Source organism: Rhinatrema bivittatum, chromosome 11, assembly GCF_901001135.1.
Source record: "Rhinatrema bivittatum chromosome 11, aRhiBiv1.1, whole genome shotgun sequence".
Lineage (NCBI taxonomy): Eukaryota > Metazoa > Chordata > Amphibia > Gymnophiona > Rhinatrematidae > Rhinatrema > Rhinatrema bivittatum.
In genome coordinates, this window is record NC_042625.1 from 71,747,590 (window position 1) to 71,765,539 (window position 17,950).

Below are 17,950 nucleotides of genomic sequence, written 5' to 3' on the forward strand. Positions count from 1 at the left end.
ACCAACTTTAAGGTTTCCATCTGACACCCTCAAAGACTTGCTGACATGTTTTAGATCCAGCATAGGGCAAAAGGCCCCTTCCTTCTTGAGAACCACAAAGTAAATTGAATACTGGCCCTGACCCCATTGATCTCTCAAAACAGGAACTACTGTCTCTATGGAAAGAAGTACAATTAAGCTCTGGAATTTGTTGCCCGAGGATGTGGTTAGTGCAGCTGGGTTCAAAAAAGGTTTGGATAAGTTCTTGGAGGAGAAGTCCATTAACTGCTATTAGTCAAGTTTACTTAGGGAATAGCCTCTGCTATTAATTGCATCAGTAGTATGGGATCTTCTTGGTGTTTGGGTATTTTCCAGGTTCTTGTGGCCTGGTTTGACCTCTGTTGGAAACAGGATGCTGGGCTTGATGGACCCTTGGTCTGACCCAGCATGGCAATTTCTTATGTTCTTAAGCCAAATCGAGTGTCGTTCTTACTATCTCTCTCTTTGTGATGGACCAACAAGGGGAAACCAAAAAGGCATCTAAAATAGGATGGGGAAAACTGCAATACATATCCATTCCACACTCTCTCAAGACCCACTGATCCGAGGTAATTTGGACCCATCTCTGATAAAAACGTGACAGATGTCTGCCTATCTTGAATTATTATAAACTTTATTGGGAACCATGGGAGGATTCTGGCATCCCAGAGGATTCCATCTTTATTGCACTTTTTGGATGAATGAAAAGACTGAAATGTACTATACAACCTAGATCTCCAACCACTTGAGGGTCTCTCCTATTTATACTTCTTGGAATCTTAAAATCTATTCCAGACCTGCACTGGACATGAAGCACTCCTAGGCTTTTGCACCTGGCCATCTCCCCAAACCTTTGCCATCTTCTCAAGATCTTCTAAAAAAAAAAAAAAACCCCAAAAAACCAACCAAACAAAAAGACTCCCTTTAAAGGAAAGCTTTGTCAAATTAGTTTTAGAAATTGAGTCCGTCAACAGCAACCTCTTAGCTGCCATAATGGAAGCCATACTTCTAGTGGTAGTGCACACTAAGTCAAAGGAGGCATCGACCAGAAAGCTCGCTCCAGGTTCCAATCGATAGGCTTTCTCTATGCTTGAACCACTTCCTTCTAGGGTTCCTTCCTGAACCTGCTGTAACAGATGCAAGCAGCTATCTGAAACACCATATTGGAAGTCTCAAAAGCTTGCTTTAAACTGATTCTATTCTCCTGCCCTGCGCATCCTTGACAGCAGTGCCCCCCCCCCCCCCTTCTACAGGTATGGTAGTCCACTTGGTAACTGAGCAAACCAGCAGACTACCCTGGGAAATGTCAGCTTTTCCTTCTGTGAAACCAATGGGTAGAATTTAGCCAAGGAGCACCCTCCTTTAATATTGGCCTCTGGGGATATTCATTCGAGATCAGTAAGCTTCTTTACTGCTTTATGCAGAGGAAAAGATCTAGAAGGCTTTCTGATACTGGTCTTAATGGAATCTTCAGCAGAGCTAGAACTCTCTTCTTTCTTGTCCTCGGCAATTTCTAAAACCTGCTAGGGATGTGCATTTGTTTCATTCGTTTCGGTGGTAGGCGCATACCTCATGAACTTTATGTTACATACGAAAAAATGTAAAATAAGTGCCTAACTCATTACTAAAAATACACGCTTACTATGCATTTTTTCACACGTACTATAAAGTCAAAGAGGTATGTGCGTACTTCCAAAACTGATGAAATTCATGCACTTCTCTAAATCCTGCAAGGACTGAAAAAGGAACGTTCTTCCTTGTGAAACAGCTGCACACAGAAGAGCTATCCTTCACATTATGAGGATAAATCTCCTCGCTAACACCATCCCTTGGGAGCCTTAAAATTATTGAGGGAATCCTCAGATTTGGAGAATTTGTAATCATCCATCTCTACATCCTTCTCTTTTCTGAATCTCTTCCTCCCTGGTTCCTCCAGACACTCAGAGGAGAAGAAATCACTGGAGTGGATCCTGGGACCAAACTCAGACTCATGAGGCATACCTGGTACAAGCATTTAAAAAAAACCTCTTTCGATACTGAAGCCCAGGCAGCATAAGCAGCTTCAAAAACTGAGGAGGAAGGTGCTGTGCCTTTAAAAAAGAGCCAGCCCCCATCTGGTTGATCGAAGAAAAAGAATCAGCTCTCTGCACCAGAGAGGTTCTATTCTCTCAGCCACGATTCCGCTGGCAGGAACTGCTTGGACGGCTGGCCCCACTGATGCACAGCTTTACCCCCTGCCCCCCGGAGCAGGGAGACTGCTGCCCTGCTCGAACCCTCCTTCCTCTGCACAGTTTAAAGGCTCCCCCAGCTTGAAGATGCCACACTCTGCAGCTGCAAAGCTCAGCTCTTTTCTTGTGTTCCACTGACCTCTTGCGCGCTGCAAACCCAAGAAACTTGCCGATGCAGCCAGAAGATTGACGCAAGAGTGCCACCGAACACCACTCCTCACTACTTTTTTTTTTTTTTTTTTTAAACGTTATCCTATCAAACAGAGCAAAGCCAGAGAAAAGATCCTTTTTTTGTTTTTTTTTTTTTGTTTTTAATTTTTTCTGCTTGTGAGAGGGAGAAAATTCCCTAAGTAGGAACAAAGGAGAAGGGTGAGAATGGTTGAGGAGGTGGGAGGGGGGGGGGGGGGGGGGGAGGAAAATCCAGTTACAGACCTAGTCCAAAGCTTCTCCAGAAATAGTGGAAGACCAGGGCAATGTTCAACTGAGGGAGGGGGTATAAGCCTTTCACCTCAGGAGCTCCCCTTCAGTTTGGATTTCTCTTATCCAGCCTAAGGAGGCCTCGAGCTCAGAGCACAGGATATGCTGGAGACAGAATACTATATATAATATGAATCCACTTATAAAACAAGTATTCAAGGAAAAAAAAAGAACACTATAGCAATATTAGATTCATTATAAAGTGACCATCATATAGTACTAGGGCTGCACAATGCTTTCCTCTTGATGTACTAAGAATATAATCATCGATCAAACTGCAGTAATGTGTTTGAAAAAATTACAGCAATTTGATAACAAGTGACATAAGTGAACCTGTTGATCTCAGTGTCCATCTGTTGGTTGGTGAGCAGAACTCATTTGGTCTGGCTGGCTGAAGAGGAATAAAACATTTAGAAACCCCTCATCTCAAATATAAAACTAGGATAAGTCAGTTAAAATTTAAAATAAACTAGGCAGCTGTTACAAAATCTTACATCAATACAAGTCACAACTCAGAGCTTATTTAAAGTGAAGGGACTCAGTTTTCAAAGAATTTAGGTCCCTAAATTAGCACCTTTGAAGGCTGACTAGGGCTGAGTGCCTAAATTTAGGGACCTAAAAAGTGAGATCAGTTCAGAAGACACAAGTTAGGTGCCTAGAGCTGATTTTCAGCACTGGGCACCTAAGGTTAGGCAAATGTTTGGCTTCCGCTCCCTAAATAAAAGCCTTAGGTTCTCAAGTTTGGCTGAAATTGGAGAAATTACTTACCTGATAATTTTGTTTTCCTTAGTGTAGATAGATGGACTCAGGACCAAAGGGTTATGCTCCCCTGCCAGCAGATAGAGATGGAGTCAGATTTCAAAGCTGACGTCACTCTGCATAAACACCCCCTGCAGTGACCTCGGCCCTCCAGTATTCTCTTCAAAAGCCACTGTGGACCTACCTACTAGTTGAAAAGCTTGATTAAAAATATGATCAAAACTGTACTCAACCGATTATAAACACTGAACCCTGGTGAAAATATAGGTGCCCTAATCTAGGGACTGGATGAACACTTGCCCATGACCTCTTGGATTCGAGGACCACTCCACGGGAGGACCCGTGGTGCTGTTCTTGGGCAGCCGAGGGCGGGATGCTGAGTCAATCTGTCTACACTAAGGAAAACGAAATTATCAGGTAAGTAGCCAGATGGACTCAGGACCAATGGGATGTTCAAAAGCTACTCCCGATCGGGGCGGGAGGCTCCCCGCGCAGTCTGGTTAACACCGCCTCTCGGGCCTGTACGTCCAGGCGACAGAACCTGGAGAAAGGACCACGTTGCTGCTCGGCAGATATCAACGGAAGACAGCGCCCACGGGACCGCCTGAGACCTAGTGGAATGAGCTTTAACCTGAGAAGGTAATGGCTTTCCTGCTTCCACACGTTTAAAAATGTATACGCATCTATTTTGAGTGCCTACGTGGGATGCGGCGAGGTGCACTCACGTGTTTTCGATGCGCTAGCTTTACCCCTTATTCAGTAAGGGGTCGAAAACACACGTCCAACCCCCCCCCCCCCCCCCCCCCCCGAAACTAATAGCGCCCGCAACATGCAAATGCATGTTGATGGCCCTATCAGTTATTCCCGCGCGATTCAGTAAGTAAAATGTGCAGCCAAACCGCACATTTTACTTTCAGAAATTAGCGCCTACCCAAAGGTAGGCGTTAATTTCTCTCAGTGCCGGGAAAGTGTACAGAAAAGCAATAAAAACTGCTTTTCTGTACACCCTCCGACTTAATATGGCGATATTAAGTCGGAGGTCCCAAAAGTAAAAAATAATTTTAAAAAATAAAAAATTTAAAATCAGCCCGCGGCTTGAAAACCGGACGCTCAATTTTGCCGGCGTCCGGTTTCCGAACCCATGGCTGTCAGCGGGTTTGAGAACAGACGCAGGCAAAATTGAGCGTCGGCTGTCAAACTCGCTGACAGCCACCGCTCTTGTCAAAAAAGAGGCGCTAGGGACGCGCTGGTGTCCCTAGCGCCTTTTTTTTTTTTTTTTTTTTTTTTACTGCGGACCCTCATTTAAATACTGAATCGCGCGCATAGGAGAGCGGGCGCTCTCCCGCGACTTTTACTGAATCAGCCTGTCAGTAGGTTGTGCGCGTACGTATGAGTGCGGCGCATGCACTGAGATCATGGCCTACGCATACCAACGTTCTATGGAGGGCAATACGGCACGCACAAAGTTGCGTGCAAGATGATGCTGTCGCGACCTACCTTGCGATGTGCCGACCAAGCCTAAAGCGGGGCCTAGCTCCCTCCGGGGGGGGGGGGGGGGGGGGGGGCACTCATCCTGCTTGGAAGCCTACTTCCCTTTACCCCAACAGGATCCGGAATGATGGTGGTACGATGCACCGAGCACAGAGACCAGATGAAGTCTTAATGAAACCTATCTAATAGTCCCTGACCAGAAGGAAGATTTTTTTTTTTTTTTTTAAACTACCTGGACTTAGCGCTTATCGGCTGAGTACAGAGACAATCTCCAGCTGTGGGGGCAGAGAGCTTTAGCCATCACCACCACACTTGGCTTCTGCACCTGCTGCCTTTCGGCTGCACAAGCAGCAAGTCCACACCGGGAACCAGTTACTGGACCAAGGCACGCCTCTGAGGGACCTAGGACATCGCCTCAGGAATTCTCAACTGAGGGAGGGATCTTTAGGTATCACCGCATGAGAGCAGGGTTCTATTTTCTACTCGTTTAAATGTAGAATTTCTCCTTCCAAAATGTACAGCAATTCCCACTGGGAGAGGTATGTCCAACAACTGCTGGAGACAGAGAAAACTGGAGGGCTGAAGTCACTGCAGGGGTGTAGGGTGATGTCAGCCTTGAAATCTGACTCAGTCTCCATCTGCTGGCAGGGGAGCATAACCCACTGGTCCTGAGTCCATCTGGCTACATGCTAGGAAATTCACCTTTTAGGTGGTTGTGCCTAGGTCAGGTGTTCGGCCCTTTGCATCATCAGCCTGCACATAAATACCAAACTGTGATTTCAAACTATTGCCAGAATCTTGTCAAACGACTACCGGCCACAAGGACAATAAGTCATCTTGGTTGTAGAAATCCTATCGACTCATTTCCTCAGCATCCAAGACAGGTGAACCCCTAATGGAGGCACAAGTGATCTCACTGTTATCCTGAATTGTCAAGGAGTTTAGAGGAATTGAGATAAACTGGAGCCTAAAGCAATGCACCAGAAGCAAGTGGGGCAGACTAGATGGGCCTCTTGGTCCTTATCTGCTGTTGGATTTAAATTTCTGCTTTATACAGGACATGGAATCAGGACGTTGGAGGAAAATAAAAACCCAAAACAAAACACTACTAGGAATTCTGGGGGCAGTGCACGATGACTCTCTGATGAAAACTGAATGGGTAGGAGCAAAGATAACAAGTCTCCTTCATCTCTACCACAGAATAAATTACTTTTGGCAATACGAACAAATTCTACCTGGCAAAGTCATCAGGGAGCAGGTCAGGGCTGACGCCCATCAATTCCATCTCCTTATCTCTGATCTGCAGCAGCAGCTCGCTGTCCTCGCCGTAAGCCACGGGCAAAGGGTCTCTTCCCTTATCTGTCCGAAATTTCAGTAGCACTAGCAGCAGAGCCAAAATCAATTCGTTACCAGAAGAAAAATAAATAAGAACACATGCATATATACAGGTTTCAATCTCAGACAGCCTTCATTTGGAATGGTAAAAGAGCTAGAGGAGGGCTGGTGCTACCCGACCTTTGTATCTATAACGTAGCGGTTCATGTGCCAGATTGGGTGTCGCAGGGTTCTAAATTTGATCCAGAAGGTCTATTAAAGGAAGAGTGTTTGCCCTATAATCCTATAAATGTACTGCATGGATCAGCTAGTGGTCCACTGTCTCTTTTTGTTTTAGGGATTTTCAGAGAGCCTGGAGGTGGTGGCTGGTTTGCAGGACAAGCCAGTGCAAGTTTCACCCTTCTTGCCCCTGACGGGGAACAAAAAAGTTTCCCTGTGGGAATGAATTCTTGGGGTTTTTTCTGACTGGAGGGAATCGGCCAATTTTTTGATGCAGACTCTGGGACCATGCTCTCATTTGAAGCTCTGCAAAAAAACTTGGGATCTACCACATAAGTCATTTTTTTTTGGCATATCTGCAAACTAAGCATTATTGTTTCAGCCTTAGTGGAGGGCAGGAGAGACCCCCGGCTTTTTCCGATGTGGAGGATGCTTTTTCCGACACTGTTCCTAAGTTTAATAGAGTATCTGTGTGGACCTCCTCCATGCATCAGTTTATAAAGTTGCCACACTGGTTGCTGAATGGAGCATGGATCTTGGTGTTCCTTTGGATGATGGAGACATATCCCAAGCATTTTCACTTGTCTGTGAACATTTATCAGTTGTAAATTTGAGGGAAACAATTCAAGTTCCTTCACAGAAGTTATCTGACCAGAGTGCGGGGAATGAAAATGAAGGTGTGGGATCACAATATATGCTTAAAATGGGTCATTATGTCATATGCTCACTGGCTGCAACAGGATGAAGGAATATTGGGGAAAAGTAGGTCATTTCATTGAATGGACTGTTGATTGCTTTGGGAAACTTTTGTATTTACATTTACTGAATTAAGGAGTGAGACTGCAACGTGGAGAGCTCAAATTCTTAATTATATATCTGTACTGCTGGCACAAAATGGTTGTTTTATTAACCTGGAAAGGGGCTGATATTCCTAGTCTGGACTCAGCTAATGGCGCAAAGTGCTTTATATGAAGAAAGGAAGGTTGTGGATATTGGTAATCCACGGCAGGCAATAAAACTCAAAAGTTACCTTCAGCTGTGGAAGAAAGTGCATAAGACCTTGTAATTATATGGTTTGGGATGGAAGCGCATACTGGATGATAGGTTTTGACAGGAGTGTGTGCAGGGGGCGAGTGTGGGATGCATTTTGGGATAGCAGTGAGTGTGTAAGGAGGGAGGCAAAACAAATAAAGAAATAGAAAACAGGTTAAATTGGACATGTGACCAGTCTGCATTTATTTATTTATTTATTTCAACTCTGTTGTATTACCATGCCGAAGATGGTGTTTCTTATATTTATCTGTTTTGTTGCATGTGATTCCAATAAGTAAAGTTATTTAAAAAAAACCCAAAACAGCAGTAATAGTCATGGTAAGGCTCTGAAACAGCTATGAGCATACTATGATTTTTGTATTGTCTTTATGGTTTTTCTGATTTTATGTTTGTTTTAACGTTATTTTAATTATGTTTAAAAAATATGTATGTTTACTGATTATAATTGTTTTATTGTAAACCACTTAGAAATCTGGATAAGTGTATATAAAATTTTTATATAAATACATTTTAAATAAAGTAAAAAAAAAAAAAAAAAAAAGAGAAGAAGAATGCCAAGCTCACAAAAACTCACAAGTGTGCCAGAACGGAGGCTACAGGTCAGGGATTGTTTCTGATAGTCACTGCAATTTCTCAGCTTTGGCTGAAAAGCTGAGGCCTTTCAGGAGATTGCAAAATCCGTGTTGTTTGGGAGGTGGGGGCTCTTAGTTTTATTGCAGCTCCTAAGCAAGCCCCCAACAGCATCAGTTGGGAGGCCAGTTTAGGGGTGACAAAAGCAGAGCAGTGAGGTTACAAATTGCTGGGTGCCTCCCAGAGGCACCAGCTCCCTCATCACTAGCGAGAGGATGGAACAGAGCCAGTAGCTATAGAGATGGCATCTGATTTGCCTATAGAAGGGCAACGTTATGACAAATATGAACCAGTTGGTCTCTCTAAAGCTTTCTCAGACAATTGCCAGCACAGCTACCTTCAGTATCTTCCATCAGGCTTGGCATATGCCAGTCAGGGCTAGACTGCAGTGCTCTGCTGAGCCTCCTAGGAGAGCTCCATGCATCTTCGGCAATAAAAAAAAAAAAAAAACACAACACACAACTTTCAAATCTGCTAGTCTGTTAGCCACCTGCTGAGAAAACGGGTGGTCAGGTCACTTTTTGAGGCCAGTGGATTTCTATTATCTGATTTTATTTATTTAGATTTCTGGTCCATCTTCCCAGAATACACTTCAAATGGAATCCAATGCAAAAACATCAAACAGACAAAGAATAAGCCACACTCTGAAACCTCAAATCCAGCACAACTATTAGACACAGAGAGATGCCAGATGTATCCTATTCTAGAAAATGTTTCTGATCATACTTATTGATAATATTTGGTTATCACTAAAACATTGCCCTCCTAGGAGGCTCAGCAGAGCACTGCAGTTTACAAATATTTTTGCATCTTTATCTACTTAGCATGCTTGGCAGTCATGTCTGCAGACCTTTTCCCACAACAATCAAACAAACAAAAACACACACAAGCACAGATTTAAGAAAGGAGGAGAAGATTCCCAAAATCTCAACACATTCAACTCCCTTCTGTGGAATGAAGGACAAACAAACAGACTGTAGGTGCCGTATCGAGCGAGGTTAGTCCAATATAAAGGTTTCACTTATAGACTTGTTTATCGATTCTCAATTCCACATACCCAAACGGACTAACACGGCAACCACAATACCCTTGTGTTTCAAACTGCCACTGAACTGCAGGACAAGACTTGGGCACTGCTGCATTCTGCTAAACAACGTCTGGCAGGCCCAATATTTCGGCACCGTCCCAGCTAGGGAAACAAGATCTGAATGTTAATAAGAAACCCGAGCTGAATGGTGCCGAGCAGGTGGCCTAGCGATTAGAATAGCAGCGGGGGACCAGGAGAGCAAGGCTTGAATCCTGTTCCTCTCTCTCTCAGGGTCTCACATAAAACTCTAAGCTCTCTGGGAGAGGGACCCATAGAACAGATATGTCATTTGTTGTGCAGCACCCTAGGTTTAGTTCATTAGTTTGAAGGCAATTTTCAAGCCGCCCACATGGAGGTAAAGTCCGAGACTACATCGTACACGCAGACTTTACCGAGTATTTTTAAAGCAAAACCTTCGTGCACATTCACAGCACAATTTTCACAGACGTTCAGTCGTGTGAAGTTACACCTCCTCTTCAGAGGACATAAGTGTACTTAAGTGCATACTTTTTAAAATAAAAAAAAAAAGTGTCTGTATGTAGGTGCTTACTCCGGCTTCCCCGGGTTTGTATAAAAGCATGCGTGGCCCGGGTTATGCACACTGAGGCCCGGACTATTTTAGTACAACTGTTTACGCACATACAACAGGGTTTTATGCCTGGCGGTGGCTTTGAAAGTTCTCCCCCTAAATACCAAAATAAGCTGTTTAGCCAGCGGACAGGGGAAGGGGACTTGAGGGGCCTCGAGCTTTCTTAGCAAGCAGTAGGGTGAGAGGAACAGTCACAGCTGGCTGGCTAGAGACAATGGAAAGAGCAGAGCAGGAAGCACTGTCTGCTGCTATTTATACCTGCTGCTATCTTAAAAAGTGTCAACTGGCCAAGAAAAGCCCACAAAACCATGAGAGCTGGAGAAAAAAAAAAAAAAAGAGAAAAATCAAAGTGATGCCATCAGGTCCAAGAACACACAAGAATAAGATAACCAGAGAGCTGAGATAACAGGGCTGGTAGTTCAACGATTCAAAAGTCACTTCAGAAACCTGGCAGTCCTGGAGCTGCCTGCGTGTGACACCCAGCTCCTATCGCCTTCGTTACCGGCTCAAATCAAAAGAAGCTATTGAAGGCCGCAGTTGATCCAGGGAGTCAGGGGGGTTTTTGAAGGCTTGTGCGCATCTTTGGATAATTCTTATGTAGGGACAATAAGAAGGTCATCACAGCCAGCAGGGTACTCGCTGCGTGGAGGGAGATTTGATCCAGGGCTGAAATGTACTGCCTGGGAGCAGACGTGTTTACTCACTCATCTGGTGCGTGCCAGCGCTCACTGAAGGCCAGACATGGCTCGCTTACCTTGAAACAGGAAGTAATCCGCCGGCGTGCGCTTCAGGGTTGTCTTCGCCTGCTCGCTGCTCCAGTCCAGCTCCAGAGCCTCCCGAAGCGAACAGAACATCACTCTCTGTCCAGAGAATAAGAGGAGGGAAAGAATGTTTCAGTGCTTTGGGGGGGGGGGGGGAGGGTGTCAAAGCAAGACTCTGAGAATAGAAGCCAGCCAATGCCAGCCTTTTGGGGCAGGGGTGGGTTTTCAGGATAATACAATTCATCTAGGCCTGCTTGTTCGTTACATTTGATCTGGCTATCCTGAAAAAAAAAAAAAAAAAGGCTCGCGGGTCTTAGCTAAGCAAATTAATGCCAATTTCATTTCTTAGCGAGGATGAGACTAGTCTCAGTACCAGCACAGATCCAGAGAGTGGTTTAATGCATTTCACCTAGTATTCCCCTTTTGACTTTAAAAGAAGAAGGGAGTCCTTTTAGGAATTGGCGCCAGCTGGGTTTGTGGTATGTAGAGCAGCTGTGGGGACTAAATGAGCTCAAGACATTTAGAGATCTGCTAAACCTGATTTCCCTAACGAGATACCACACTGCTTTTTTGCAGCTTCAGACTGCTTTGACCTAGGCTTGCCCAATGAATTAAAGCCCTTTCAGAAAGTGTTCAGCTTGCCTAGCTCTACCCTCCCCCCTCCTCAGCTGACAGCTATATTGTACAAGAGCTGGCTCTCTTCTGGTCAATCTAGTTCTGTATCTGTAAAGTTTATTTCCAAGTAGAAAATGGGAACTAGAAACTGAATCTGGATGTGCACAACGGACATAATATATGGACACAGGCACACAAGATCTTCATAGATTCGAAGCGCTCTGAAATGTTGATCAAGGTCCTGCATCAGCCATGCAGGCATCCATCTTTTTCTCTCGCTAACTTCAGTCCACCTCCGAGCACAGGGAATATGGTATGTATCACACGGGGGGGGGGGTCTTGTTGCTTTGTTCAAACTTATTAGTAAGATTTGAGACTGAACTCAGTTTCATCCTCAAGGGACCCAGAGAGCCGAGTTGGCCTTTTGGTCCAACACCTTACAGTAAAAAGCGTGTGTCTCAGTTATTATATGCTGCCAGGTACTCTACTGCCCTGTGGTGGCAAGACAAGCCTGTGTTTAATGTTGAGACAGCACAAGTCCATGATACTGCAATTACTGAAAGGATCCATTCCCTGCGGAACAATTTAAATGTGCACAAAAAGATTTGCAATCTTTATCCTATTTTAAGGATAATTCTGATAGAGTTAGCTAAACATGCTTAATTCCCTTGTCTGTAAACTGTGAACAATAAACAGCATGGAACACCTTGCACTTTGTACGTACAAGGTGTTACATGCTGTTTAATGTACAGCAGGTGGTTTTATTTAAATACAAGTTTAAAAAAGAAAAAAAGATCCAACAAGGGCCCAGAAAAAGAAACAAAGGAAATTGGTTCTTACCTGCTAATTTTTGTTCCTGTAGTACCACAGATCAGTCCAGAGTCCTGGGTTTTGCCTCCCTTCCAGCAGATGGAGTCAGAGAAAGTTTTGTATGCACTGCCTCCTAACCCAGTGGGCCACCTGCATCTCTTCAGTATTAATCAGTACCCAAGCAAAAAATACTTAACCAAAAAGATTTCTAACCAATTAACTCTACTATATCCCCTGGAACAAGGACATTTGTAATTAACAACTATAATTAAATTTAGAATACGTCTTAAAAGGACTAATGAGAAACCTGTGCCATTCTTAAGATTTAATAAAAACTACTAAAGAAGCCAGATCGAATGGACTCAAACTCCTCTACCACCGGGCGGGACTCTGGACTGATCTGTGGTAATACAAGAATGAAAATTAGCAGGTAAGAATCAATTTTCCTTTCCCTGTACATACCCAGATCAGTCTAAATTCCTGTGATGTACCAAAGCTTCCCTAACCTGGGTGGGACAGAGTCCCGCTCGAAGAACACTTCTACCAAAATTGTCGACGTCTGGAGCCTGGAAGTCCAATCACTAGTGTCTGGCAAAATGTATGTAAAGACTTCCAAATAGCCGCCCTGCAAATCTCTTGCAGCAAAACCAATCGGCACTCTGCCCAGGAGGCCTCCTGCGAACTGGTAGAATGAGCTCTTAACCCCTCCGGGACAAGATGACCGCAACAGATATACGCGGAACCAACAGCCTCCTTCAACCAACGCATTATAGTGGCCTTTGACGCTTTTTAACTCTTTTTTTGCACCACTCCATAGCACAAAAAGGTGATCCAACAGCCTGAAACAGTTAGTGACTTCAGGATACCGCAACAAGGCCCTTCTGATATCCAGACGTCTCAATTCCCTTGAATGAGGCGCAACAATCTCCAGATTTGTAAAGTCTGGAAGTTCCACTGACTGAGTTAAGTGGAACGCTGAAACTACCTTCAACAGAAAAGACAGAACCGTCCTCAGAGAGACTCTGGAATCCGAAATCCGCAAAAAAAGGTTCCTTGCATGCCAGGGCTTGAAGCTCACACACCTTTCTGGCTGAGCAAATCACCACCAAAAAAACCACCTTCAAAGTCAGATCTTTTATGGTGGCCTTCTTGAGAGGCTCAAATGGCACCTCACACATGCCTCTTGAGGACCAAATTAAGACTCCAAGAAGGGCGCACCTTACGAACAAGGGGGTGCAAATGCTTCGCTCTGCGAAGAAAACTCACCACATCCAGATGTACCGCCAGAGTTGCGCCATGAATCTTGCCCCGCAAGCAGCCCAAAGCAGACACTTGCATCTCAGGGAACTAAAGGATAAACCTTTTGTTAGGCCTCTTTGTAAAAAAGCCAGAATCTGTGCCACTGATGCTCACCAAGGAATAATCCCCTGTTCCATACACCAAGACTTGAAGACTCTCCAAACCTGGAAATAGAGGTCTTGCGAGCTTGCAGCAGAATAGAAATAACATCCTCTGGATATCCTTTCTTCCTTAATTGCCTACTTTTAAAAGCCAAGCTACTAGACAAAAGCGATCCGCTTGATCTGAAAATACAGGGCCCTGCCGAAGATGACCCAGCCTCAGGGGGCCATCCACCACTAGGTTGACCAGATCCACAAACCAAGGCCTTCACGGCCACTCTGGAGTCACAAGAATCACCTTTCCTGGATGGATCTCTATCCTCCTTACAACCTTGCCCACCAGCAGCCATGGAGGAAACACACAGCCCCCCAACCGGTGAGACTGGCATTGGTAGTCACTACCATCCATTAAGGCACCTCGAGGTCCACCCCATGCCCCAAATGGTCCCAGCCAAGCCACCAGCCAAGACTGGACTTGGTGAACTCTGTAAGCGGCCGTGGGAGATTAAACTGCTCTGACGTTGGATCCCACCAGGATAGCAACACTTTCTGTAGAGGTCTCATATGAGCAAATGCCCACGGGATGAGCTCTAAGGTCGAGGCCATGGAACCAAGGACTTGCAAGTAATCCTAAACCCTGGGCACTCTGCTGTCCAACAGGTTCCGAACTTGTGCCTGCAGCTTAATGATCCACTCCTCCATGAGAAAGACCTTGCCCTCACGGATATCGAAGCGTGTGCCCAAGAACTCCAGAACCTGTGAAGGAAAAAAAGGTGGCTCTTGGCCAGGTTCACGATCTAGCCCAAGGATTTCAAGCGGTGCAAGACCACTTCCACCGCCTGTCTGCAAAATTCCTCCAGCTTCGCTCTGTTGAGCCAGTCGTCCAGAAATGGATGAACCAGCACCCTCTCCTTTCTGAGGGCTGCCAATTCCACCATCGTCACTTTGGTGAAAGTCTTCGGAGCAGTGGCTAGACCAAATGGAAGAGCGCAAAACTGAAAATGTTTTTCCGAGAATCATGAATCTGAGGTATCTCTGATGATCCCGGCGGATATTGATGTGCAGATATGCTTCTGTAAGATCCAGGGAAGCCAAGAACTCCCCCCCCACTGCGCAATGCCTTGCCAGACCTGGGAGTTTCCATCCGGAAATGTGGAACTTTGAGAGCCATGTTGCCTTCAAGTGCAGAATTGAACGGAAGGTTCCTTCCTTCTTTGTCACCACAAAATAAATGGAATACGTCCCATCTCCCAGTCCTCCTGGGGGATGGGAACAATGGCCACCAGCATTCTCAGTCTTTGAATGGTCTCCTGAACTATCAGTTTCTTTGTTGGCGAAATGCAGGAAGATACCATGAATAGGGTTCTTAGAGACCAAAGAAATTCTAAAGCATAGCCTCATCTGATCACACTTAGAACCCACTGGTCCGACTTGATCTTGAACCGCTCCTCGTAAAAAAAAAAAAAAAAAAAAAGTCAACTGCCCCCCGACGACTGGGACAGAGGAGTGGGTCAGCCTCACCTCACTGTGTGGATTTGTTTCCGCTAGGCCCTTGGCCAGAACAGTCTCGGTTCACCCTGCAGCTATGAAAGGACTGAGACCTCCCCAAGGTTTGTCCCTGGCCTGCACCCGGAGCCCTGCTCTGACGGAAACATCTTTGACCCTGAAAGCAAGAGCGAACCGGCAGAAAATCGGTAGTTTGTTCACCTTATTATCACCAAGCTGCTTTATCAGCTGTTCCAAGTCTTCTTCAAAAAGGAGCTTGCCCTTAAAGGGGAGCACACTAAGCTGAGCCTTCGACGAAACATCCGCTGACCAGTTTCGCAACCATAAGAGCCTCCTAACTGAGACCACAGGCACCATCGTCCTAGAAGAGATACGAAGCAGATCATATAAGGCGACGGCCCCATAAGCCACTGCTGCCTCTAATCATTCTGCCAGCTCAGATTCCTGGAGTGAGAGATCTCCAGCACTAACTGCTGTACGTGTCTCAGGCTTGTTTGATGCATAAACTGCTGCACACTACAGCTCAGATACCCAGGGCAGAAACCTCAAAAATCTTCTTGAGGTGCACCTCAAATGTCCTATCCTGGAGATCTTTCAGAGCCAGCGTGCAGACTATTGGGATGGTGGTTCTCTTTGTGACTGCCGACATGGAAGCATCCACCTTTGGCACCCTCAAGAGTTCCAGAGTCTCCTCCGGCAAGGGATAAAGCTTGTCCATAGCCCTACTAATTTTAAGACCTGTCTCAGGAGTATCCCACTCCCTGACCATCAATTGCTTAACCATCTTATGGAAAGGAAAAGTCCTGGCCGGGCCCCGTAAACCTGCCATGACCAGATCTACTGTATCCTGTTCTGACTCCTCCTGTGGAACAGCTAATCCCAACTCCGCCAGGACATGTAGGGCCCAGCTCTTCTCTCTGAAATAGGCAAACAACCTTAGGATCGTCCCCCTCCTCTTGATCCTGACCACTGAAAGGGGGGGGGGGGGGACTGGGACCATCCCCCCTGAGGGCACCCCATGGTCAGACTCCTCCGAGAAAAGGTCATCTGTGGTACCCCGCACCACTGGACCTCTGATTTTCCAGATCCTTGTGGCTTTGCAGCATCTCCAACTGCCTGAGCACTATCTGGGTGGTCCCTCAGTAAACCTACGCCCGGGGGAGCAATTCCTCTTGGACTTACCGGCCAGATAAGCTTTGTGCAATAAAAGCACAAAATCTGGGGAAAAACCAAGAAGGATCCCCCAAACACCCCCTCCAAGGGATCAGGATCTTCCCCGGACTGCTTCTTTAGGGCCTCTCAGGCCTCGTCAGGGCTGGCGGGAGATCCCCTCCCCTTGCCACTCTCTCCTCAGCAGCCTTGAAAGTTTTCAAGATGGCCACCATTCTTGCACTTAGCTGGAGTGGATCAGCTAGTCTTCCGGAGCAGCTGGCACCCTGCCAGGGCCACACTGCTTGATCGATGCCACTACAGCACTCCGCAAAGAACCCTTCGCACCGGAGAGGCAGCAGGAGGATTGGCCGGCCCTGTAGAGCCACAAAGATTGCTTCCCACAGGCAGAGCAACGGCTCATGCGAGGCATGGCCCAGTACCACACTGTCTGCAAGGCAAGTGCCGTCAACAGCAAGCGGGATCAGGAGCCACAATAATGATAATGCCTGAGCGCCCTGCCTCCAGCAACGGGGTGAGCAGCAAAAACCAGCCACTGCTTTCATGACCCTTATCCTCCTTTTTTTTTTTTTTTAACTTTAAGAAAAAGAGTAAAGATTACTTCCCTGAAGAAGGGGGAAGAGGCTTCTCACAATACTTGCTGAAGGGGTGGGAGCCAGACCACAAAAAAGAGAGCAATTTAGGATTTCCAACCCCTGCTCGTCCGTAACCTACTACCAGGGAGGACCTGCCACCCCCTGGAAGGAATCTCTCTTCTATATATATATATATATATAAATTTTGCACCACCTCCATCTGCTGGAGACAGAGAAATACTGAAGAGATGCAGGTGGCGCCTACGAAACTTTGTCTCCATTTGCTGGAAGGGAGGCAAAACCCGGGAGTCTGGATTGATCTGGGTACATACAGGGAAAAAACATTTTTTCAAACCTGTCCCAATTCTGATAAATTACCAGCAAGGATATCAGCTACAATGGCATTTTAAAATGTGGTTTCTGGTGGTGTCTTTCCATCTCAAGCTCTTTTTTGCCATTCTGAGGTAAGAGAACCTTTAAATACGATGAGCTATTACAGATACAAGGTTCTTTTTTGATGCGAGTTGTTTTGATCTTGGATACTTGTTTGTACAACTTTGCTGTCTATACGTGTAACTTAATAAAAAGATTATTAAAAAATAAATATGAGCAGCTATATCCTGCTGCTTGGGTCTCTAGACCCCCTCCCAACCCCCAAGATAAGGACAATCCCTCTCAACCCCGAGTCATGCTTTGTCTTCAGGAGTGATGGTTTCACTCTGAATGACTGGACAGACCGACCTCCCTGCTATCCCTGTCATCTGAAGGCACATTACCTCTGGAGATGGTGACCCACTGCCCCCTGGGATTTTTCTTCCATTAAACAACTGATTCGTAACCTAGTAACATGGCGATGCGTGCTTAATGCTGGCTAGTGAGACAGCCGGATCCCGGCACTGAAAGCTTAACATGCTACGGATACAGTCTGCAAAACCGAAGCTTCCTCTACCTATTCTTCCCTAGGAGTCCTTCACCAGCAAGACAGGCAGTGCGAACATCAGAATACAGACTCAGAATGATAGCCACGGCCTAGAGGCCAACACACATAATGAGAGACAGGGGGCTGGAGATTAATCACAGTTAGGAACTGCCAACAATGCAGAACATCAGGCCCTGTCAAGGCCTCCAAACAAACAATCGGCCATAACTTGGGCTATGTGATGAGTTAAGTTCATTCAGGGTGACCAGCTGTGCTTCAGTCGATATTGAAAGGTACATTTTAAAATA

The 17,950-nt window shown here is 45.8% G+C and overlaps 1 protein-coding gene across 3 annotated transcripts in view; it reads right to left on the reverse strand.

Moving 5' to 3' along the window:
• The window catches only part of SAE1 (SUMO1 activating enzyme subunit 1), a 179,364-nt gene that overhangs the window by 24,382 nt on the left and 137,032 nt on the right, over positions 1–17,950 (reverse strand). For all 3 annotated transcript variants that reach the window (XM_029619942.1, XM_029619943.1, XM_029619941.1), the window contains exons 6-7: positions 10,641–10,746; positions 6,209–6,353 (exon numbers count right to left, since the gene is read on the reverse strand). In XM_029619942.1, the coding sequence (XP_029475802.1) occupies positions 6,209–6,353; positions 10,641–10,746 (251 nt within the window). The remainder of the gene's footprint in view (positions 1–6,208; positions 6,354–10,640; positions 10,747–17,950) is intronic.